This window comes from Moschus berezovskii, chromosome 1 (assembly GCF_049115385.1).
Source record: "Moschus berezovskii isolate FMDL1 chromosome 1, NW_MosBer_1.0, whole genome shotgun sequence".
NCBI classification, from domain to species: Eukaryota; Metazoa; Chordata; class Mammalia; order Artiodactyla; family Moschidae; genus Moschus; species Moschus berezovskii.
In genome coordinates, this window is record NC_142460.1 from 103,137,429 (window position 1) to 103,162,517 (window position 25,089).

General features: G+C 42.7%; 1 protein-coding gene across 1 annotated transcript in view; it reads left to right on the forward strand.

Moving 5' to 3' along the window:
* Nucleotides 1-16,927, forward strand: part of ETV5 (ETS variant transcription factor 5) — a 60,689-nt gene extending 43,762 nt beyond the window's left edge. Inside the window, exons 9-13 of the mRNA XM_055408738.2 lie at nucleotides 1,795-1,851; nucleotides 6,092-6,160; nucleotides 6,314-6,483; nucleotides 11,039-11,140; nucleotides 14,449-16,927. Of these exons, the coding sequence (XP_055264713.1) occupies nucleotides 1,795-1,851; nucleotides 6,092-6,160; nucleotides 6,314-6,483; nucleotides 11,039-11,140; nucleotides 14,449-14,670 (620 nt within the window). The 3' untranslated portion in view covers nucleotides 14,671-16,927. The remainder of the gene's footprint in view (nucleotides 1-1,794; nucleotides 1,852-6,091; nucleotides 6,161-6,313; nucleotides 6,484-11,038; nucleotides 11,141-14,448) is intronic.
* Nucleotides 16,928-25,089: the final 8,162 nt, after the last annotated feature.

The window sequence follows — 25,089 nt, forward strand, 5'->3', positions numbered from 1 at the left end:
TCTAGTTGTTACTGAGTGCCTTCTGTGTGCAGGGCTTTGGGGAATGGTTTTCTAAAATTTGCCCTCAAAGAAGTTAGGAGCTACTAAAGCAAACATGTTTATGCATCAGTTCAGTTCAGTCGCTCAGTCGTGTCTGACTCTTTGATACAAAATAGAAAAATCATGCAAATGGTAGGAAGCACAGTAGACCTTCAGATGTCATGCAGAGTATACCTGAGTCCATACCTGAAGATTGCTAGCACCCAGTCTTCAGTTCGGTTCAGTCATGTCCGACTCCTTGCAACCCCATGAACCGTAGCACGCCAGGCCTCCCTGTCCATCACTAACTCCTGGAGTCCACCCAAACCCATGTCCATTGAATCGGTGATACCATCCAACCATCTTATCCTCTGTTGTCCCCTTCTCCTCCTGCCCTCAATCTTTCCCAGCATCAGGGTCTTTTCAAATGAGTCACCTCTTCACATCAGGTGGCCAAAGTATTGGAGTTTCAGCTTCAACATCAGTCCTTCCAAGGAATACTGAGGACTGATCTCCTTTAGAATGGACTGGTTGGATCTCCTTGAAGTCCAGGGGACTCTCAAGAGTCTTCTCCAACACCACAGTTCAAAAGCATCAATTCTTTGGCACTCAGCTTTCTTCACAGTCCAACTGTCACATCCATACATGACCACTGGAAAAACCATAACCTTGACTAGACAGAACTTTGTTGGCAAAGTAATGTCTCTGCTTTTTAATATGCTGTCTAGGTTGGTCATAACTTTCCGTCCAAGGAGTAAACGTCTTTTAATTTCATGGCTGCAGTCACCATCTGCAGTGATTTTCGAGCCCCTAAAAATAAAGTCAGTCACTGTTTCCACTGTTTCCCCATCTATTTGCCATGAAATGGGACCAGATGCCATGATCTTAATTTTCTGAATGTTGAGCTTTAAGCCAACTTTTTCACTCTCCTCTTTCACTTTCATCAAGAGGCTCTTTAGTTCTTCCCTTTCTGCAATAAGGGTGGTATCATCTGCATATCTGAGGTTATTGATATTTTTCCCGGCAATCTTGATTCCAGCTTGTGCTTCCTCTAACCCAGTGTTTCTCATGATGCCATTTAAGGCCTGTTATCTTAAAGTCACTGGACAAAGGATATTTCTGCATGTTAGTCCTTTCTCTAGTTTTGTGACCTTTTTTGAATACAATGACCCATTGAACTCCCAATAGAAGTATAGGAGAGTCCACACATAGGATGGGACTCGATTGTTGAATAGTGTTCTGAGAAAGTATCTGGTTTGTCATGGCTGTATGAGATCTGGGTATGCCATGGAAAAGTTTGTCCTGTTGGTTGCTTCATAGGAGTCACTACTCTGTTGCAATACTTTCATCTGGGAAAATTCCTGTGTCCTTCAGCTGCCAGTGTACACAGGGAGAGGTGTAACATCTTGAAACACCTAGTGTTTGCTTTTGGGCTTCTTGTCTAGAAAGTTAAACACAAAGTTCCAGCTGTCTTTGGGGTTCCTCTTTACCCCCACCCACACATTCACTGATTACCCATCTTGTAGGCCAAGCTTATCAAATGAGATCATTAATGGAAAGAGTGGGAATTTTGCAGCTTGCACGTTTAGAAACTCTTTCCTCTTCTTTATTTCCCCTTATTTTAGATTTTTTTTAGTTGGGGGCGCAGAAAAGGGGTGTTACCCCTTTCCCAAGACAAGGCCAGAAAGACATGACCTCGGGGCTGGAGGTTTAAGGGCTTTCCCTCTGCCAATTTCAGCTGCAGAGACCATTGACAGGAGTGTGTTTCTCTTTCAGAAGTGCCTAACTGCCAGTCCTACATGAGAGGGGGCTACTTCTCCGGTAGCCATGAAGGTAAGTAGCTCTTTAAGAAATTATAACATTCAAGGAAGCCCAAAGTGCCTCAGTTTCCAAGCTAAGATTTGAGATCATAGTTCAAACCTTCCTTAGCTCCTGAACATGAGCGCTCACTGATTGTGATCCCCCGCCATCTTGCACACAGAGTTTGAGGCATGCTCCTGACCTGTGAGGGCGGCCATCCTTTTCGGTAGTAATGACCCTAACTTTTAAGAAAGAAAGTGAACTGCCTGGTTTCTACTTTTCCATGCAAAGAGGCCATACAGCTGTAGATAACACTATCTAAACTGGAACTTAGGAACCACGTCATGACCTTCAGGACTTCTTTTAAACATTGAAACAGGGAAGGATTTCTTTCTTAGAACGATCGCTCAGAAGTATGTCTTATTTCCTGTCATGCACATCTCTGTAAGTATCTAGTGCAGTGTGATTCTCCAAACCTGCAGCATCAGCTTCACCTGGGACTTGCTAGACATACAGATTTTCAGGCCCCACCCCAGACTTACTGAATCAGTCTCCAGGGGTAGGGCCCAGCTCTGTATTCCAACAGGCCCTCCAGGCAACCATGATGCACCCTCACATTAGAGAACTACTAGAGTTGTAAGGCTTAGGTTTGGCTACATGTTAGAATCACCTGCATGCATGTGTGCTCAGTCCCTCAGTTATGTCCGACTCTGCAACCTCATGGACTCTAGCCTGCCAGACTCCTCTGTCCAAGGAATTCTCCAGGCAAGAATACTGAAGTGGGTTGCTATTTCCTCCTCTAGGGGATCTTCCTGAGCCAGGGATCAAACCCGCGTCTCTTGCATCTTCTGCTTTGATAGGCGGGTTCTTTACCACTGCGCTACCTGGGAATCCCTAGAATCACCTGGGGAGCTGTTAAAACTTCTAGTGTCAAGGCTTCACCCAGAGCAACTAAATCAGAAATTATAGGATGGGGCTTAGGCATTAGTAGTTTGTAAAGCTCCCTGGGCGATTCTGTTGTGTCCAAGGATGACAACCACTGTTTTAGAGATAGTTTGAAAGAGCTGGTAAATCAGCACTAGGAAGCATTGGCTGGTTATGATGAGTGATTTGGTTCACTAGAGTGATTTTTATGGGTGGCTGCCTCCCAATGACTTGGTTGGAAGGGAGACCAAGTGTGGCTGCCATGGGCACCCAGGGATATTCTGAGTGAGTGTCCAGCCCTGGGAAGGAAGGACTGTCTACTGGACCTCTGTGATGCGCACACATGTGTAGTAGGGCTCTCTTCCAGGTTCCCAAATGTTTCTGCAGCAGTTGATGTCTGCAGCAGACAGAACTAGGAAAGAGGAAAACACTTTGCATAATTACAACATTTAAAGAGGCGCATGCTCTTAAAGGAAATATTTTTAGTAAGGCATTGGGGCTGCTTACTACACACACACTATCTGGTGAGCTTGTGTTTTCCCCTACTTCTTCCCTGACCCCACACACATCGAAGAAGTTAGTTTCAAAGATATCTGCATTCTTAATTGCTCTAAATTACCTTGACACAGTTTTTCTCTCCTTATACAGGCTTGACCACAGATGCCCGTGAAAGTTAGTGAGACAAGTGTTTCTGATTGGCATCTGTGATTACTAAGATAGCCATCCTGCCTTAGCATTCACCTGGAATCTTTACATACTATTTTGAATCTTTCATTTCCACTTTGCCCCTCAAACAGGTTCTTCCTTCCTGCCACCTTTGAGTGATTAGATGGTTGTGACCACAACTGATGCAACTGCTGTGCAAATTCAACTGACAAATTCACTTAAACCAACAGCATCTTCCAGATGTTTTAGAGAACCACATGTGGCAATGACTAGAAACCACAAAATACACCAAAACGATACTCATGGGCAGGGCTTCATCTGATTAGTTTGAAAACCAAAGCTAGAATTTAATCTAGGTTTACATTTTTTCCCCTATATACTGTGAGTGTATTATGCTCAAAGAAAAGCTCTAAATATAACATAGCAATTTTGGCAGGTGTGTAAACTTTGTAGTTTACTTTTGACTTTATATTAAGGCTGTTAAAACATCAGAGTAGCAAAATTCATGTAAGAAGTCAGGAAACACATAGCTTCCCAACAGCCAAGGCAGAAAATATGAAGCATGATGGATTATGCAATTCTTAATATAAATTATGACAGTTTGTTGTAAGTCAGTTTCCTAGTACCAAACTAGAAAATTATAGGAGTCCCTGAGAAGTTAGCATTGCATTCTTAAATCTTTTAATGTAAAACTGTAGATTCCTTCATATTTATTCCAATAGTTATAGAGCACTTACATACTAGGTGCTATAAGGATGCTAAGATATTCAGAATATGGTCCTTACCCTCTAGAAACTTAGAATTCCATGACAGAATAAGGTAAGTGCTATTAAGAGATTAACTGGAGAGATTTATCACAATGTGCAAGTCCTTACTGTCTTGATTTCTTTTAACTATCCTGCATTGCACACATATGTACTGGGAGCTATTCTTAAGCTCTCTGTTTGTAAGGATAAATAAGTCAATGAACAGAATATATATCAACTCATTGAATTCTCACTAACAAGCCTGTAAGGTAGGAATTATCTTCCACAATCCTTAGGTGAGAAAAATGGAGCACTGGGAGATTAATCTGTTCTAGGCCACACAGTTAACCTAGATCCAATCAGTCTGGCTTCAGGGCCCATGCTCTTCACATTACACCATGTTTTGTTTTGTTCTTTGCCTACTTTGTCATCTGTCTCTACCAGTTGGGATGCAAGCTCCATTATTGCAAGCACCGAGTCTGTATTATTCTGTCTACCCTCTTCTCTAGCACAAACATGTGTCCAGCATAAGTATCTATTGGATTACATAAAAATATACTTCTTTGTAGTTAAGCAGAGAAAAAAAATGCTTGGGGCTGAGGAAACAAAAATGAATAATATGAAACCTGAAAACAATCTGTTTCCAAGTTGGGCAGTGTTTTCCCAACCCCAGGCCTCTTTAAAATTGTGCTGATCCTGCCAAGAAGAACTTGATCCAAGAAGAACTTGTGATGAACAGATTATTTCTTGGAGCCTTTACCCAGGGAGTTTAAGTCATAGAAAATCCCTCTCAAAAATCTAGTGCTCATACTTGACACTCATAAGCCTGGTCCATATGCCAGACGAGGTGACTGGAGAACTGAGCATGGGAAGCACCACTGTGCAAACAGGAGCTCCTGGTGCTTCCTCTTGAGAAGCATGTGGTTAGAAGGGAGTACACAGGGATGCTCACCCCTGAAATAGCCTGGACCCCAAGCAAGGGTGTCGTCCCACCATGCCTGTCTATTAACTGGCTTTGCTTTGAGCTGCTGGCCTCATCAGGGTGCCTGCTGACCTGGTAGTCAGCACTGAACCTGTATTAGGGGGTTAGTAGGTTTACTTTTTTGGCCCTATCATGTGGCATAGTTCCCCAATGAGATTGAACCGGTGCCCCCTGCATTGGGAGCCTGGAGTCCTAACCACAGGACCACCAGGAAGTTCCCAGATTAGTGGGTTTAGAATGCCAAGTCATCATCCTTCCTTCTCCTGGACACCTTCCACTTTTTGCCCTGCCTTCCTTTCATTTCCATTTCCATATGTTGTTGGGCCAGCCAGTTCCCCTGTTTTCTTAACAATGCAATAAGTGTTACTGCTGGAATATCTTTTCATATTCCTTCCACAGTGTCTGGAGGTGATGATACCTCCAACTTACTTTTCAAATTATTGTTTGTCACAGTCTTTACTCAGTTGGCATCATTTTCTACCTTCCAAGCTCTTTCATAATTGAATGAAGTGTGTGGGCAGCATGAACAAGCTGTACGAAATATTGAAATTAATATTTGCTAAAAGGGAAACAGCAAGGCCATGTATAGATCAATTAGATCCCCCCAGTGAGGCCAGCTGAAATAGATGAGATGTCATTTCAGATATAAAGGCTTAGTCACTGATCCATGCAGACCAGAGTAAGATGTGCAGGAACGTTCTGGTGATTCAGTGCCTCCCTGCAGTCTCAGCTCTAATAGCAGAAATCGATGCCATTCTGACTGCAGAGCGGGCAATTGCATCAGAACACAAACACCTAGGCTCTTGTGAAGTTCTCTCCCAAATTCAATCTGGCATAGATACAGCAGTTCATTGGACTGAGGACCTGAAATGGTAGAAAATTCTGTTTTAGTCCTTCAGAGTTTTCACAGAAGAGATCCATGTTAAGCAACATGTTCTTTCTAATTCTCCTTTAGGTTTTTCATATGAGAAGGATCCCCGGTTGTACTTTGACGATACTTGTGTTGTTCCCGAGAGACTGGAAGGTAAGTAGCCCCATCTGGTTTGGTGCAAAGCTGGAATTCTTACCTGTCAGAGCACCTTCATCAGTCATGTTGATGCCAGATTGGCGATATTTGCCCAAATCAGGTGAGAAACTTGAGACTAAAGTACCGCATATGTATCTTTATCCTGAACAGGCAAAGTGAAACAAGAGCCCACCATGTATCGGGAGGGGCCCCCTTACCAGAGGCGAGGTTCCCTTCAGCTGTGGCAGTTCCTGGTTACCCTTCTTGACGACCCAGCCAACGCCCACTTCATTGCCTGGACAGGCCGAGGCATGGAATTCAAGCTGATAGAACCCGAAGAGGTAAGCACTGGGTGCTGATTTTTGACTTGTTGATGTTTGTTCCTATTTAGTTCTCCATCTAGCTTTTTTACTGTGTCAGATATGCTCTTCTCATTCAGATTCTGGCCTGGCCAATGGGTTTGACAGTGCTTTTTCTATTCATGGGACAGGCAAAGTTCTCCACTGCAAAATATGTAAAAAGTATTAGTAACCCTTCTGCAAACTCTGGGGAGGGAGGCCATGAAGACTTACATTCTAAAAGGGTCTGCTTTCTCTCTTGGAAAGTCTTTCAAGTGTTCTTTCAGTGATACCAACTCTTTTTTGGTGTAAGCCCTCATATGTCATAGCCTATCTGAACAGATTATAAGACATTTTTGGTAATATAGGTTGCAGCTGTCCTATGGTGTATTTAAAATGGCTGTAGAGAAATAACATTATCAGAGATGAGTCAATCTCAGAAACCTAGTGTTTTGTTTTGTTTTAATGTAATATCACAGGAGCTTCCCTGGTGGCTCAGTGGTAAAGAATCTACCTGCCAATGCAGGAGACACAGGTTCAATACCTGGTCTGGGACATCCCCACATGCCACAGAGCAACTAAGCTCTGTGTACCACAAGTACTGAGCCTGTACTCGAGAGTCAGCCATAACTACTGAGCCCACAGGCCGAAACTACTGAAGCCTGAACACTCTAGAGCCTGTGCTCCGCAAGCGAGAATCTCCCGCAGTGAGAAGCCCAAGCACTGTAACTAGAGTAGCCCCTGCTCACCTCGCCTAGGGAAAAACTTGCGCAGCAATGAAGACCCAGCACAGCAAAAACAAAAAAGTTAATGTCATCAAGTTCTTACTATCTCTTTTTTAAAGTACCACAATGAGATAGCAAACCTTCCTTATTTTGTTAATAGAAAAAACCTCCCTTATTTTGTTAATAGAAAAAAATATTGTTACCATCTTTTTGCCCAGATTGACAGAAAGGCCAGTGGACAGAACCAATGCCATTTCTTCAAAGGCGAGGACACATCATAGAATCTTCCCTTTCCTAAATATCACAAAGCAAATTTAAGTCAGGCTCTGGGCTTGCCATTATTTCAAAGGGGTTGATTTTTGTTTGATTTAGAATCTAGAGATTAGAAATGGAAAAGAAATAACTTCCCTCAAAGTCTGACATACGCTTCTTTTGGTAGCATATACTTGAGCATTACACATTAAGCCGGCAGAACAAAACGGTGTCTTTGGGTTGGTGTGATTGGAGTGAGAACAATGCTCTCGAAGGGCTCTCAACAGGAACACAGTTGTAGATGTTGTTCAGTCAGTTCCAGGGCTCACTTTAGTACACCCAAGGGGACAGGTGGGCGTAGCGGTTGACAGCAGGAAATTTGGAGGAAGAAAATGGCCTGAAAGTTAAGACAAGCAAAGGAGAATGTGAATTGGAGGCTTAAGGAGAATCCTGACTGGTAGAGGAAGGCAGGTTTCACTAAAGGCCGTTAGAGAAGATATACATATGTATATTACATATACAATTTCTGTTAAGACTTGTTCTACCTTCAAAGCCAAAGTTTGGTACTGCTATGTTCTCCTGAGGGTGTCTTTTGGCTAAGTCGTGTAGAAATGGAGCCATGTTTCCAGCCACACTGAAAAACATCCACCCCACATTCTTTTCCTCATAATGTGGCCTGGTTTATATGAGGCTTGAGGAAAGCATGTCGCCCAGACTCACTGAGGCTTTTTGAAAGTCAAGTCTGTCATGTGAGCAGCCCTTTTTGATTTGTCTCATTTCACAAAAAGGAGCTTTTACAACTTTATTGCCACTGCCTTGGGCCTAAGCAGAGGCTGTACAGCTGCAGGTAAACCTGGTTATGACCCTTTGTAAAGCCGTTATTGAATCTGTTGCTCTCTGACCAATGGTAAAGAAAATGATGAACAGATGGCAAAGGACCCCGGCTTTCTTAAAGAAACTAATGCTAATCCAGAATGCTCACATAAATGCCAAGCTGCCCAGTCACAGGGGAGTCTTCTGGTGGCCTTGTGTGTCCCTCAGCTGATTAAACAGCTCTGTTTCTTCAGAAAGTACTTCTTGCCACCGCAGCCTGAAATCCCCGAGCATTCCATGAACTCTGAAATGTTCCATTCCCTTAACCCCAGAACCAGCTCTGTTCCATTGTGCGCTTTGGCCCCAGGACATGCAGCATTTTTTCTCCCCTCTCTATCCTTGTATAACTTGGCGGGCCCCTCCTCTTGGTAGTGTCAGGAAGATACCAACTCCTCGAAAAATGCTGTAAAGAAGTTGTCTTGGGGGGAGCTTGAAGGGTGAAGCGGAGGAGGAAGCTGTTTGGGACGTAATTGTAGGCAGCTGTGTGGCTGAGTAGTGCACTCTGGGTAATTATCCATAATATCCATTACACTGTGCATGGAAATTGTGGTTTTAGAACTGCGTTTTGGCAGGCCCCCTAATCAAATGTCTTTTGATAGTCATCCAGCTTAGCACCCTCTCAATTATGACTGACTCGGCTTTAATCTGGAGCCATTTTAACTGTGAATCTGCATTAATGAATATTTTGGGGGGTAGGGTTGTTTGTTGAACATGTGGTAGATAACTGATGCCATGGGGAGGTTTAAAAGGACGTGCTGCTTAGAAAGAGCCGCTCCCTGTACTGTGGCTGCGCTCTTACAAAGAGAGGAAGAGAGCTGTGAGTTTTGGTTTTTGTTTTGTTTTTAACTCCTTCGGCCTCCATCCTCAAGATGCTATCAAAGTAACAAATGTGAAAGATGAAGGAAAGAAGGAGCTGGCAGCAAGCTATTGCCTGCTCCCTCCACCCGCCAAAAATGGGGCAGCCGTTATTCCCAGCTGCTCTGCAGTTGTGCCGCATCGTGATTACTGCGTTAGGAGCAACCCCAGTGAGGGCTACTGAATCACAGGGCCCTGGCCCAAGAGGATGAGTCAGTAACTATGGCTACCAGAACCGCTTTGAAGTCTACGCATATATAAAACCTCTCTCCCGTAAGCTACTGCGCATCAAGTGACAGCGAAGAAAGGTCACGGCTGAAGTTAAATAGTCAAGAATTGTTTTCCACCACCACTGCAATACAGTCAAATGATGAGGCTGGGCCTCTTTTAAGGGTTCCTGCATCACTTGTGACCAACAGCAGTTCAATAATACCTTCATCGTGTTATTTCTTTTGGGGGGAAAAAAAAGGACATGTATTGATTTACCAGCTTTTCTTTCTTACCACTATTTCTATTGGCTTAAACTGTTTTTCTGTAAACAGGGGATGTGTTTTTGCTTAATTTTGCCTTTTTGGTCATTTCAGAGAGTTGACTGGGTGCAACATGGAGAAAGGCAGAGAACCAGGGTATCGTGTGCTGTGGGGCACGAAGCAAATAAATAGAAATTTAACTTTCACATAGTTTCTTACAAGGGAAAGTAGAATCATGACTGTTGAATTTTTGTAATATAATTAGGACAGATGCATTTCCTCCTTATCAGATCATTTCTGATATTTGTTTATTAAAGGTCATCTTGAATCCTGAGTTGAGATGTTGCTTTCATTCTGCCCCAAATACTTTTGAATAATACTTTAAGTGAAATGTGGCTTTATGATCCACTTTTCCATTTGCAGTCTCCCTACTTCTCATTCCATGTTTACCTTTTTTTTTTTTTTTAAAGGAATGTAGTTATTTGGGTTAAGTTTCCAAAACTGACCCAGAATGTTCCAAATATGATCGTTGGTTTGCACGCACTTAAAGGCCTCATATTTCCAAGGTTATTCTACCTTAACAGTCATCCTTATACGGAGGGTTTGGGATGTTGAGATACTTGAGCAGAATTGCTTGACTGTCTTGCTGAACTCCACTAGTAAGTTTTCTTGCTTTAAGGCTTCTTTGCCCAGAGTTCCAATTACATCCCCATCACTGCACCTCAGGTGGATCGGGTTAGATATAATGCACTTCACAACTGTTTGGGAAGCCATGTTAATTTTTCATTAAATGGATAATGGTGCTACATGTTTTAATGTCCATTCTGCAAGTCCACTGGGAGCAAGGGATTGGATGGCAGCAGGCTGAAATGATCTGATTCCCTTTTACTCCACGAGCTGTAATACGTAAACATCTCCCAGCCCCTCTCCAATCTTATTAGAATTGAACTTTTGCTCTGCTGGCCCATTAGCAACTCACTAGTGTGTTTCTAATGTTTCAGGAATGACCATTCTAATTATTCCTTATTGACTGCTACAGAAACCATAGCACTTAATGGCAACATGTTAATGGTCTATGGGTATTGGTCAATAATTCATATGTGGAGAGACAGTAGAGAGCCTGCTTCCTCTGGGATGCTAGCCAAGCCCTCTGCAATCTTAAAATGCTAGGATTCTTCCACCTCCAGGTCTCACCTCTTAGCATCTATGACTGAATCCTCACCTTTGTTGAATGTTGGTCTTAAGGGAATTAAGTGCTTTTCCAATCAGATCAGAAAAATGGATCATTGACCATAGCAGTTAGTTCTAGAATGCTCTCCTGGGATTGGGAGAAAACCCACTAGACCCAAGGAATGAGTTTCCATTGCTTTCCTGTCTCTTCAGGTCGCTCGGCGTTGGGGCATTCAGAAGAACCGGCCAGCCATGAACTATGACAAGCTCAGCCGATCTCTACGCTATTACTATGAAAAGGGCATCATGCAGAAGGTGAACAATTATGAGAGACAATTAAGATCACTCTCAGAGAAACTGTCCAGGGCTTCTGTAATAAGACTAATGGCTTTGAGGAAATGTTAGCTTCATGATTCTGTGGTAGGAAAAAAACTTGGAAAAATGAGTTAAAATGAGATACAAAGAGCACCTTTAGTACTCTTGGGTACCTGAAAACCAGAGGTTGTGGAAGACTCTGTAGGAAAATTAGCCTCCTCTACTTTATTTAGAGAAATAAAGAAACTGTCTCTATTTACAGAAATGTCCAGATAGGACTTCCCTGGTGGTCCAGTGGTAAAGAATCCACCTGCCAATGCAGGGGACAAGGGCTCGATTCCTGATTCGGGAAGATTCCACATGCTGTGGAGCAGCTAAGCCCTTCCGCCTAGAACCCGTGCTCTGCAGCAATGAGAAGCCACCACAATGAGTAGCCCCACCCTGCCGCAACTAGAAAAAGCCTGCATATAGCAACAGAGACCCAGTGGAGCCAAAGGAAAATTTTTTTTAATTGTCCAGATACTTAGGCCAACTATTATATCCATAAAGGAGTCAGGGAGAGAATCAACTTAAAGATCTCTGCTCCCACAAGAGCTTAGTCAAAATCTTTAGTTGTTAAGATACCAAGACCTCCAAGTATGTTGGTTTAATACACTTAAGTGTTAGGAGTAAGAAAATCTTTTTCAAAAACTGGAAACTACAAGTTAAAAAGCCAAGATTTGCAAAATGGGAGCAGAATCGCCTAATAACAAGTTGCAGAATAAAGGATGAAACATATTTTGAGGAAGCCAGAACAAAATCCTTATCGTGACAGGTGGTGAAAGACCAAAATCTTAAAAGCCGTGTATAAGCAGAAGATGAAGATGGCAAATCTTTGGTTTTTCTTAACCAGATTTTATACTGTACTGTTACCCAGATTCTAGCATTTATACGTTTAGGCAGTCTTTACATGGTAGATGCACTCAGAATTATATGGTCATTGTTGCTGAGAATTTGTCTTGTGCTAAAACCAGGCTTATCTTCTCATAGGCAGGTGGTAATATGACCCCATATTCCTCTCATCTCCTTAAATTATTAAAACTTTTCATGGATGGTCTTCTGGATAAAATTCAGACTTTAATGCTTCATACAGGCTCTAAGGCACCATCTAACCCTCATTTCCTCACTTGGACTTGTCTGCTTCCACTACCACAGCCATCTTGCTCTTAATATGTGTTATTTGGTAAAAAAAAAAAAACCACTATCAGTCATGTAAGTTATTGAGCATATTATATAATGAAAAAACCTATTAAACTACCATCCTACTTAAGAACATTCCTAACACCTTCATTACCTGGCCAGCCCCTACTTGTTTCTCAATCACCTCTTTACTCCAAGAATCTGAAGTTCTCAAGCTGAGTTACATGGTCCCATCTGCTTCTGAGAGCACCTGCGTTCATCTCCATCACTTCCCTACTCTCTGTTTTGCAAATCACTCCCTGGCTTGTCAGTATCTGCCACAGGAATATCAGCTCCTTTTGGGCAAAACTGAGAATTTGACGTCAGTGCTCGGCATGGTTAATAGATACTCTAAAATGGGTTATCACCCCACCCTACCTATCCCCCCCTTTTTTAAAGGTACAATTCAGTGGGGTTTTAGTATGTATGCAGAGTAGTACAACTCTCACTCACAACCAGTTTTAGAACATTTTGTTGTTCAGTTGCTAAGTCGTGTCTGACTCTGCAACCCCATGGACTGTAGTCCACTAGGCTCCTCTGTCCATATGGTTTTCCAGGCAATACTGGAGTGGGTTGCCATTTCTCTCTTCAGGGGATCTTCCCAGATCAGGGATTGAACCCATGTCTCCTGCACTGGCAGGCGGATTCCTGACCACTAAGCCACCAGGGAAGCCCATTAGAACAATTTATCACCCTAAAAAGAAACCCTGAACCCATTAGCAGTCACTACCCCTTTCCCCACTGCAAGCTTCACACACTCTCCACATTCAGCGTTAATGCTATCGGGTAGAAATCTAAACTTAGGAAGGAGGACCATTAGAAAAGAAACCACTGGCTTTGTGGTTCCCAACTGCAGACCCAATGCAAGGGAATGTAACCAAAACAGTTAACTTGAACTAACGGCGATGAATTGCACCTATGAGCTTGCTCCTAGGTTTTCTGAGAAGAAGAGAACTCTGAGAATTAAGCATGAAATAGTACAGAGGAAGGCTCAGGAATGAGACAGGTGGGCTCAGATCCTAACACTCCCATTTATTTATGCTTTAAGGAAAGTCAACCTTTCAAAGCCTGTTTCCAATGAAAGTGTAGCTAATAATTCTTGATCTAATCTCAAAGGGGTAATATATATGTGAAAATGTCCTATAAATAGTAACATGCTATCCAGTGTAAGAGATCATTGCTTTATTATGTGACCTATGAGTAAATGAAAACTAAATGAAAGAGGAGTGGTAGCATACTGATCTGGGGAGGATCTCAGAAAAGCACTAGTTCCATACTCTCAGGTTTTGAAAGGGAAACGAAGATTCAGAGAGACTGAGACTTGCTAGTGACCAAGCCACGGCCGGAAGCCATTCTCTCAACTTTCGAAGCTAGTATTATCATCACTGTATCCTCCTGCCTGGCTCTTCCACATGTGAACTGACTCTGGCTGGGGAACCAGAGATTTAACAGCAAACTGGCTTTTAAAAAACCCGAATAGGAATGAGTGATTGCCTCCCTTAATCTAGACTAGTTGGTTCAAGTAATGTTATAATGCATAAAATTCATATAAAGATAGTTTTCAGTTCCTTCAGTGTAGCAAAACCATGACATTAGTCATTTTTAACTGCAGGTAAGCCAAAAAGCAGTTCTATTTGGGTTTGGAACAAGCTTATAAAATCCCACGTAGCTTCTGAATTCCTAGCCCTGTGGGACAACAAAGCTGTCCTGTGAAGACTGTAAACTTGAGGAAACTGAACACATGGGCTGACTCCTGAATCTTTCAATCCTTATATCATAACACCAGCCTCAGCATAACCGTTGTTTCTAGACTGATTTTAACAGTGAGGATGTTCTTTTAAGAAGAATCTGAGTTTGATATTCATATATTCTTTTTCAGCTGCTAAGCTGTGGTGTCAAAACACTTAGCAGGTATCAGGTCCCCATGGTTTATCAAAATAAATAGGATTTGGATAATCAACTACTATTGAGCCTCTTGGTCCCAGGCTGCCCAAGAGCTTGGGGACTTAACAGATATCTCATTTTTCCCTTGGTGCCCACACCCCATGCCCTGTTCCAACTGGGCCTCATAAGGTGCATTTTCTCCCTAGGTGGCTGGGGAACGATACGTCTACAAGTTTGTCTGCGACCCCGATGCCCTTTTCTCCATGGCCTTCCCTGACAACCAGCGTCCGTTCCTGAAAGCAGAGTCTGAGTGCCACCTCAGCGAGGAGGACACCCTGCCACTGACCCACTTTGAGGACAACCCTGCTTACCTCCTGGATGTGGACCGCTGCGGCAGCCTCCCCTATGCCGAAGGCTTTGCTTACTAAGTTTCTGAGCAGCTGAGCGGCCAAACCCTAGAGCTAGCAGTTCCCATTCAGGCAAACGAGAACAGTGGTTTTGTTTGTGTTTCTGGCTGTTCCTAAAGCTTGCCCTTTGAGTATTATCTGTCTCTGGAGATAAGAGAATCCAATCTGTCTCCGGATTGGCACCCTTAAGGACAGAAACTTTGGCGGGGGAGTGGGAACAGGGAGGGGCAGAAAACCACCCAAAAGCTGGTGCCTCAGCTCTTGATCCTGACAAGGTTTCTGGGAAGCGATTGAAATGGACCCTCCTTCCCATGGACAATATATATGCAAAGCAATACCTTGTTCAGGTTGGTACCCGCAAACCAGGACAGGGTATGTGACAATCTGCATTGATCAAGGACTACTAAATGCCTTTACATAGAAGGGCTCTGATTTGCACAATTTATTGAAAAAGTGAGTCACAAAACCCATAGAACAGGAAGGAGGTAGGCTAAGTTGGGGAGGCTCAAATCATGAAGGGTTGCCAAGTATTACCTTAAAACTTGGACAGCTCTTGCAGCTCACTGAAATGTTTCCCCTTGGTCTAGAAAGAAGGGGGAAAGGATGAATAGCTGTTACCCACTCCACGGTTCTCAAATAAACTATTGCTACTCTTGGGAACCTTCTGGCCATGTGGTCACCAAGTAGAGCAAGCCCCCTCTCTCTTCCCAGTCACATGGCTATGTGTGGATGGCTTTAATTTTAGGAGAAGGTGATTAACACTTTTGACAGTATTTTGTTTTGCTTTGATTCGGGGGATTGTTTTGTTTTGGAAAACCAGTTTATAAACTGATTTTTGTAGTTTTGGTATTTAAAGCAAAAAAAAAACAAACCTTTTGGTAACTGTGCACTGTGCCCTTTAAACAGGGCAGTGCTGACTTCTGAAGACGCTGCAGCTTGAAAGGGGCTTTGCTGGGGGCGTCCCCTTCGCTGAGTACAAGCCCTCTTTATTGCCTGCTTTGTGCTTTCTGCACCAGACAGCCTGACGGAACATTTGCACCTGAGTTGTACATTTTTGAGGTGTGCAGGGCAGCCTGGACACACCGTTTAGATTCTATGTGTATAGTCCCCAATGTTCCCTCCCATGCCCTCTCTGGAAAGCATATGTACATAATACATGTCATGTCCATTTGAAATCTGGTCACCTGATGGAAACCCTAGGGAGTCTTCCCTGGGCATGACTGATGACAATTTCCATTTCATCCATTTTTGTTTTTCCTTTTTCTTTAAATCCTCAGACTTTAAACCCTGCATATGATTCAATAGGGTTTGAGACGTATGTGCAACACCAACAGGTAAAACAGTACTAGCGCCTTAGTTTCCTGCTGCTTTACAAATGAGTTCTCTGATCACTGAATTTTATTTGAAAAGTTTTAAACAACCCAGCTAAAGCTACATGAAAGCTCAAAGTAGAGGGAAAGGCATTAGAAAGTGGTAGCACCTTGCTGCCTGCTGTTGTGAGAGTTCTGTGCTTCCCTTGACACTGAGCACAGAAACGATGATTATGCTACTCTTCATACACAAAGGACAGTGTTTTGTTTTTCTATTGCTGGAACGCTCTGTAGTCTCAAACAGTCCCCCAGGTGACCAGGAGCACATTGTGAAGAGGGTCACAGATACGGGGTGCATTTCATAGTTGTGGAAATACAAGGTTTCCCTCTTGGAAGCTAATTAGCCCACAAAGGTATTGCACCTGTAACTTGGGCCTTAATTAGCATTGTATTCTAATCAAAGGACTCTTTCCAAATGGTATTTATAGCTTTCTAACCTACACATAGTCTATACATAGATGCATATTTTACCCCAAGCTGGCTAGAGGTTAATTTGTTGTAAATGCTGTATAGGATTTTTTTTCCTTTCTTATCTGGGTTTGGGTTTTGTTGGGATTTTTTTTTTTTTTTTCTGATGGATTTATGCTGTCTTAGCAAGTATGAAAAGAATCGTCTGTAGCCTGAGCTCCCCTCCCCCGCTATGGCCACGTGGCCCTTGCGGTCTCGGGACACAGGATGGCGGCGTCACCATTGCATTCCCATCGGACTCATGCACCTCCCTGATGATTTGGGGTTTTTCGGTTTTTTGTTTTTGCTTCTTTTCCAGAGTGTGGAAAATCTACAGTGCAGAAAGGCTTTAACCTGCCAGTTGATTTGAAATACTTTTACCCTGCGCAGGGCTGTTTGCATCCTGCCAAGCTGCATTATATTCTGTACTGTGTACAATAAAGAAGTTTGCTTTCAGTTTACCAAGTGCCTGAAACCCGCTTGTTTCTTGCCCCCATCTTAAAGTAAGCAGAAGTCACCTGGCAGCTTTCTCTCCTGCTCCTTCTCTCCCCCTCTTAGCTATCTAGCCTTATGACCGTAGAGTTGAGAGTCAACTTGTGCACAGCTTCTCTCTTCTAGTCTCATCTCTCAAACTCTGGCTAAACATTTGATCCAAAAGAGTGGAAGTAAAGTAGAAAGCAGAGAGGTTTTCCCAGTCATTGGGGAGCTGACACCATCCCATCCCGCCCGTCAAACCCACCTACTCGCCAATTCATTTTTTTTTTTTTTTTAAAGCATAGCTTGCTTTCCTTAGGCCCTGGGTTCATTGTGAGAAGATTCCTAACTGGGCTAGGACTTTGAGTTCCAGGATATGTCTGACTCAGCCCCTTAGATGAATTCTTGGAAAACCAGACAGAAGACGACTACCTCTTTTCCTAGTTTCTCCCCAGATTTTGACCTTAAGTAAAAATTTTACTAGTAATTCCCTCAAAAATGACAGCTTAGGAAGGTCATGGCTCTTTTGTTTTTTCTAGCCATAGAGAAGCAAAGACCTTTCTTCTGAGTTTGAACCCTGTTACCGAACCAGGTTCATTTTGCCTGACACTCAGCAAGCCAAAATGCTGAAATGCCGGGGTTTGCAGCAAAAAGAGGAGACAGGAAAACAAGCCTGAAAACTGCCTCCTGGAAGGCTTAGGAATAAAGCATCAGGGTGGAGTGAGACGTGGGGAGCCTGGAGAAAGGTGATTGAGAAAAGGTGCGGGATGGAAATTTTCCAAGAATTCATCTAAGGGGCTGAGTCAAGACATATCCTGGAACTCAAAGTCCTAGCCTAGCTAGGGAATTTCTCACAATGAACCCAGGGCCTAACCAGGGGTGTAGCCAGGATACAGGCACATTGTGAGGGTGGAGTTTGCAGCCTTCTGAAGTCAAAAGGTCACCCACTTGCACGTGTGCAGTGACAGAGCAACCATGTTTAAGCCACATGCTGCTCGGGGACATGCAGGTTTTTAAACAACCTTGATTAGGGAAGGCAGGTGAAATGAATTTAACCCACAATTTTAGGTGCATATATATCACTTGGGAAAAGTTTGCAGGACTCCGTGCAGTATTAAGCTTTTAGTGCTCTTATTTCACCCTTTTTCTGCACCTTAATTTGGGCTTTTCAAGGCTCCTATTAGTGTAGAGAAACAAGTAGATCCTTTCTAGTCTATAACAGAAGGCTTTCTGTGAGTTATCTGTATCTTTCACTGTTTTACAAGCCATAAGTGTAGAAACATCTGAGCCTGAATCAGTGCACAGCCGCTTGAATCGGAGCTCGTGAGAAATGAATGCCTGCCACATAAACCCATTGGCTTCGACAGCTTAAGAGATGCTTGGGGAGAAGGCTGGGGAGCCAGGACAAAGTAAGCCCTGCCACTCAGCTTCACCATGATTAGACCTTAACAATCGGCTCCCCATTCTTCACAGTATCATGATCCCCCTGGGCCCAGATCCAGATTGTTAACCTAATGCAGAAGGTCACCAAACACTGGGCTGCCCTTCTGTAGAGCTCTAGGATAAGAAAGCCTAGAAAATGGGAAGTTTACTCTTCATCGAGGTCCCCTTTCTTGAGCCAAGCCAATAAAACAATGCTTTTTCAGTGGTTAGATGACAGAGAAGTAGTGAGAGGGCAAAAGAATGTGGTTTTGAGAGCCAGGGTATGCACAGAATCTAAATTCTAGTGCAGCTGGGACCAATGTAAACTAATGTGGCAGAAAACACACACACAGACAGTCGGAAATCTTGGAGAGCCGGTCCATTGCCCAGTGGTACAGGTGGCAGGAGGTTAGTGTATGGCTTCTAAAACACAAGAAAAAGGGGAAAATATCAGAAAATCATCATCATGTGTTAAAATCATCTGTTTTAACACATACATAATGTAAGCATTCATCCATCTTACTCTGCAAGAGTGTATTATACTTGGGGGTGGGGGTGAGAGACAAGCCCCTGCGTCCTTCTGGTCCCAGCAAAGACACCAGTGTCCTGTTTGGAAGGGGCCCTTGAATGACCAACTTCTGTTTTGCTCCTCTGATTTAAGAACTGGCCCTACACCCCGGTCTTGTTGACCTTGGCAGTGGACTTCAGACAACTAACCTTTGGATAGCACTTCACAGTTTACACAGTATATTTTCATCTGCATTATCTTTCTGGCAGGCTTTCTTAAATGGTAACACTTTGCTGAAATTAAATCTGAAAATATCCATGGCTGTTAGCCTCCAAAATTATGTTCTTGGAATGTTCTCAGTGGCTACTATGGAAAGAGAGCTAAACACTGGGAGGCGGAATATGGGGGCTCTGGAGCTCAGGGCTTCCCTGGTGGCTCAGAGGTTAAAGCATCTGCCTCCAATGAGGGAGACCCGGGTTCGATCCCTGGGTCGGGAAGATCCCCTGGAGAAGGAAATGGTAACCCACTCCAGTATTCTTGCCTGGAGAATCCCATGGACGGAGAAGCCTGGTAGGCTACAGTCCACGGGGTCGCAAAGAGGAGGACACGACTGAGCGACGAAACGGAGCGGTTCCAGCTCAGAGATTGAATGGATTTGACTAGATGATCTCAGAGGGCCATCTTGGCCTAACCTCCTACATCAGTGAGGCCCCTGATGAACTGTTACTTCCCAAATCCCTTAGGAGGTAAAGGAGAAAGGAGTTCCTTGGGAACTCAAAGCAGGGGTTGGGGGGATGGGTGTGTGTGTGTTGGCAGATTTAACAGATACCTCATCTTTGAGCAAACTCTGAAGGTTGTTCAGCCCCACCATTAAAGACATATGTTTGTTCATTCCCTAAGCATCCCCTGAACACCTACTAGATGCCACGCACTGCTGGATACGGAAAATAAAGGTTTAGGATGACATGTTCAAATAAATCCCTGTTCTTGACCTTATAAATGTTTCAGTGCTCTACTCACTAACTCCTATTGCAGCACTGCTGGCATCATCTCATTCAGACCACATGCCAGAGGCTGAGGAGGCGGGGACATTTACCCACCAACTCCTGCCCTTACTGGCTAAGGGTCATCCCTAGGGAGGCCAACCCTTCAATTAATTCCTACAGGAAGGGAAGAAGATCAAGTATTCAGTGTGGTGGGCAGTGATGGCGGGTTTAGTAACTCAGGTGGGCTGAGGAGACCTGCACTGGCATCAAGATCTGTGACATTTAACACTAGTGTGTCCTGGTTTTGTCATACTTAAGGTGGGTGGGTGATTCTTTGCTTCCATTATTCCATTAATAAACATATATCAAGTGTCTATTGTGCAGGGACCACCCAATGGGTAGGGACTACCCAGTGAAACCCCCAACCCCCTAAATAGATCACAGACTAGTGGGGAAGCATTTGTCCACCTGAGAGTACAATACTTTGGAGAAGGGAATGGCAGCCCACTCCAGTACTCTTGCCTGAAGAATCTCATGGACAGAGGAGCCTGGCAGTCTACAGTCCATGGGGTCGCAAGAGTCAGACACGACTTAGTGACTAAACCACCACCATCCAATGCCTATAGAATAGAATAGTGCCTATTCTATGCCAGGTACTGCTCTAGGATTACTGGAGGGGGAAAAAATAGATAGAAATCTGTGCTCTCAAGGATCTTACAACTGGGGAAGGGAGCAAAAAAAATGAAACAAATGATAACATTTTGTAGATAATGTTGAGTAACTTATGGAGAGAAATTAAGCAGAGAAGGGATGTGATGAGTGGTGGGGTTGGGGGGTTGCAAAAAATTGCAATAGGAAGATCATGGAAGACCTCACAGTTGAGCAAAGACTTGACAATAAATAAAGAGCCAGATGGTTATCTGAAGGAAAAGCATGTAGACAGAGGGAAGAGCAAAACCCTGAAACTTTAAACATGCTTGGACTATTTATGGAATAGCAAGGCCTGTGAAACAGGGTCAGAAGGAGTGAGACAGGGCATGGTAAGAAAGTCGAAAAAGTAACTGGGGGTGGTGGGTATCATCTGGGGTCCTGTAGGTTTTTTAAGGACTCTGGCATTTACTCTGTTAATGTTTAGCTGTTAGAGATTTTGAGCAGAGAAGTGACATGATCTGATTTATATTTTAAAGGATCCCTGGCTGCTGAGTTGAAATCAATTGCAGGAGAGCGAAGAAGTTAGCAAGACCAAGGAGTAGGCTGTTGCAATAATCCAGGTGGGGCGAGATGATGTTCTGGACCACAGCACATGGAGGTCATAATCTGGATTATTTTTAAGATAGAGCCAATAGGGTTTGAATGTGTAGAGTGAGGGGAAGAATGGAGTCAGTTATGACTCCAAAGCTTTGGGCCTGAGCACAAGAAGTGTGAGGTGCCGTTCACTGAGATCGGAAAGCCTGAGGAGGAAAAATGGAGGGTGGCAGTAGGGGAAGAAGAGGCACTCTGTTTTGGACATAATAACTTTGAGATGCCTATTAGAAATCCAAATGGGAATGTCGACTTGGATATACAAGTCTAGTCCAGGGGAGAGATCCAGACTGGAAAGAGAAATTAAGTGTCATCATTGTGTGAGAGAGTATTTAAAACTGAGACTGGATGAGATCACTAAGGCATAAGTCTAGATAGAAAAAAGAAAGCCCGGAGACACTCCAAGATTAAGAGGTTGGGGAAATGAAGAACCATCAGAAGAGACTGCAAAAGAGTGGCTGGTGAAGTAGGGATAACCAGGAGGGTATTTGCAGGAGGCTGGATATCAACTACAGCAGGTGCTTCTGATGTGTCAGGCAGCATGAGGATGGGGACTCAGTTGACAACATGGAGGTCATGGGTTACTTGCACAGGCCATTTCTATGGAGTAAGAGAGATAACAGAGAGCTGACTGATGCTACCAGAGAGCCAAAGGAGCTTTGCATTTAGTCTCAGTTAGGGGCAGAGATCATAAAAGCTCCGTGGATTCCAAAATCCTGGGTTTGAGTTCAGCCCAGTCTCTCTCACTAAGCCCTTCCATTCTCAAACTCTCAAAATCTGAGAGGCTTAGGAATCCTGGCCAGTATCCTGCCCAGAAGGTATAGGGTGAGCCATTTGAGGATAAAAGAGAAGAGATGAAGATGCTGTTACCAACACCTTTCCCATCCCAATGGGACTCTATTCTTGTTTTGTGCTCTTAAATTTCTTTTTCTGAAATGTTAAGTGTTTTTTTAAATAACTTTTTTTCGTATTACACAATTAGCATATGTTCCTTGTAGAAAAACAGAAAAAAACCATAGCCCAAATTTAAAACTACTCTGAAAACTCAACATGGAGACCATAGCTAACACTTTACATCTTTTCAGAAGGCTTTTCTCTGTAATGTTATTCAAATGGAAAATGTGGCTATACCATATATTATCCATAGTTTTGAAATTTATTTTTAACCATATATTTTAAACATCATTCCATATCATGAAATATTCTCTTATAATTCCTGACCACATGCTATCCCTAAGTTCACAAGTCTTACGACATATTTAAGCAATCCCCTTTATTGGAGATTAAGGCGCCACAAATATACATCCAAAATCAAGCCAAGTGATGTCCATCCCTCAAAATCAAATTAACAAAAAATAATTTGAGCTTTTCCTAGTGTTCCCAATTAGCAGCCAACTCCTATTAATTTTATCTTCTATTAATAAATATTTTTCAGATCCATCTCCATCATCACTATCATCATCAATTCACCATCATCTCTCACCTGCACTTTTGCTGTCACCCCTTAAGAGGTCTTACCACATCTACTCTCATCCCATTCCCACCCTTCTCCATATTGTAGTCAGAGTGATTTTTTTAGCCCAACTCATTCCCTTTCTTGGGACTTTAATGACACCCACTGGAATACCTAAAATTTAAAAAGACTAACCACATGAAACATTGGCAAGTATGCAATGCTGGCAGGACTGTAAAATGGTCCAGCCACTCCAAATATCTGTTTGATAATTCCTTTTTTTCTAGAAACAAGTAATATTTTGAGTTGGTAAAATGCTTTGTTGAACACACATTTCTGGTATCTGGGACAGAAGAACCAAATATCCATTTTTGTGTAACTCTTGCAGCATTGGTTTCATCTATGCCACCTCTCTTACCTAAGTATTAAAAACATTTGACATTGTTCTTCTATGTCTTCACAACACACCCCTGTGAGGTACATAGTATTGACCCCATTCGACAGAAGGGAAGGTCGAGGTACGGAAAGATTTAGTGCCTCCTCGAAAGCCACGTGGCATGGCATGGCATGATGTGGCAGCACTTCAATGTTTGGCAATTTCTTATCAAAGTAAACATGCATCTACTCTATGATCCAGAATCTAAAGTATTTATGCAAGAGAGAGAGAAAGATGTGTTCACAAAAAGACCTCTGCAAGAACATTTGTGTAAGTTTTATTCCCAATAGTTACCAAAATAACCTAAATGTCCACCAACAGGAGTGGTATCCATACCATGAAATACTACTCAGCAATTAGAAAGAATGAACCGTGATATCCTTAGCTGTAGCAAGGTAGCAAGGGATGGGTGGGCATTTTATTTTATGCTAATTTCCCCTCAAAAAAATACGTGTAGTCATTTCTTGGGATAAAACCAAAATCCTTAACTTGGCCTTACAAGACAAGTCCTTGCCTGTCTCTTCAGCTTCACCCTCACAATTCACTCCCTTATGCTCTATGCTCCAGTGCCCCGGCCTTCTTCTGTCTCCCCAGAGGCAATCAGCTAATCCTGCAAACAAGTGAATAAGTTTAATTTCCTTGCCTTCCTAGATGTGTTCTTTTCTCCCATTATATACTTTCCAGCACTCATTATCTTTTTTTCACAGCACATCTCACAATTCTTAATTATTCACTTATTTGAAAAATTAGTTAATTGTCTTCCCCAATAGGCTGTAAATTTCATGAAGGCAGGACCATACAGTTTTGCTGCTTTCTCTCCAACATAGGTGATTTAACACCATCTGTTGAACAAGTAAGCACTGTAAGGTGTATCTTTATTCATTAATGACTTTCAGGAGAATTTCTTAGATGGATTGTTTGGGCAAAGGGTAGAAACAGTTTAAGGATTTTCATATGTACTGCAAAAGGCTCACCAAAAAAAGAAAAAAATTATTAATTTTTTAATAATTACCTGGTTCTCACAACCTTTGTCCACACTGGGCATTATTTACATTTACACATCTATTTGCCATTCCTATCTATTCATTATTTATTCAAATGTTACTTATTGAGTACCTATTAAATATCAAGTACCAAGTCGAATGAATTAGATCAGTAGTTTTTATATTTTTTGTTTATACATCCTATAAAAGAATTTTGAAAAGCAAGGTAGCCTTTAGCATTATTTTAAGTTAACATTTAAAATTTCCATCATATTATTAAAAGTTGAAAATACATAATTTCCAGTATATTGTAAATTCTGACGTTTTGAAGTGTAATTATTTGCATTTAACCACAGCCTTGTCTAACTCAATGAAACTATGAGCTATGCTGTGTAGAGTCACCTGAGACAGACAGGTCATGGTGGAGAGTTCTGACAAAATGTGGTCCACTGGAGAAGGGAATGGCAAACCACTTCAGTATTCCTGTCTTGAGAACCCGATGAACAGTACAAAAAGGCTAAAAGATAGGACATTAAAAGAGGAACTCCCCAGGTCGGTAGGTGCCCAATATGCTACCAGAGATCAGTGGAGAAATAACTCAAGAAAGAATGAAGAGATGGAGCCAAAGCAAAAACACCACCCAGTTGTGGATGTGACTGGGAATGGAAGCAAAGTCCGATGCTGTGAAGAGCAATATTGCATAGGAACCTGGAATGTTAGGTCCATGAATCAAGGCAAATTGGAAGTGATCAAACAGGAGATGGCAAGGGTGAACGGCGACATTTTAGCAATCAGCGAACTAAAATGGACTGGAATGGGGGAATTTAACTCAGATGACCATTATATTTACTACTGTGGGAAAGAATCCCTTAGAAGAAATGGAGTAGCCATCATAGTCAAGAAAAGAATCTGAAATGCAGTATTGGATGCAGTCTCAAAAATGACAGAATGATCTCTGTTCACTTTCAAGGCAAACCATTCAATATCACAGTAATCCAAGTCTATGCCCCAACCAGTAAAGCTGAAGAAGCTGAAGTTGAATGGTTCTATGAAGACCTA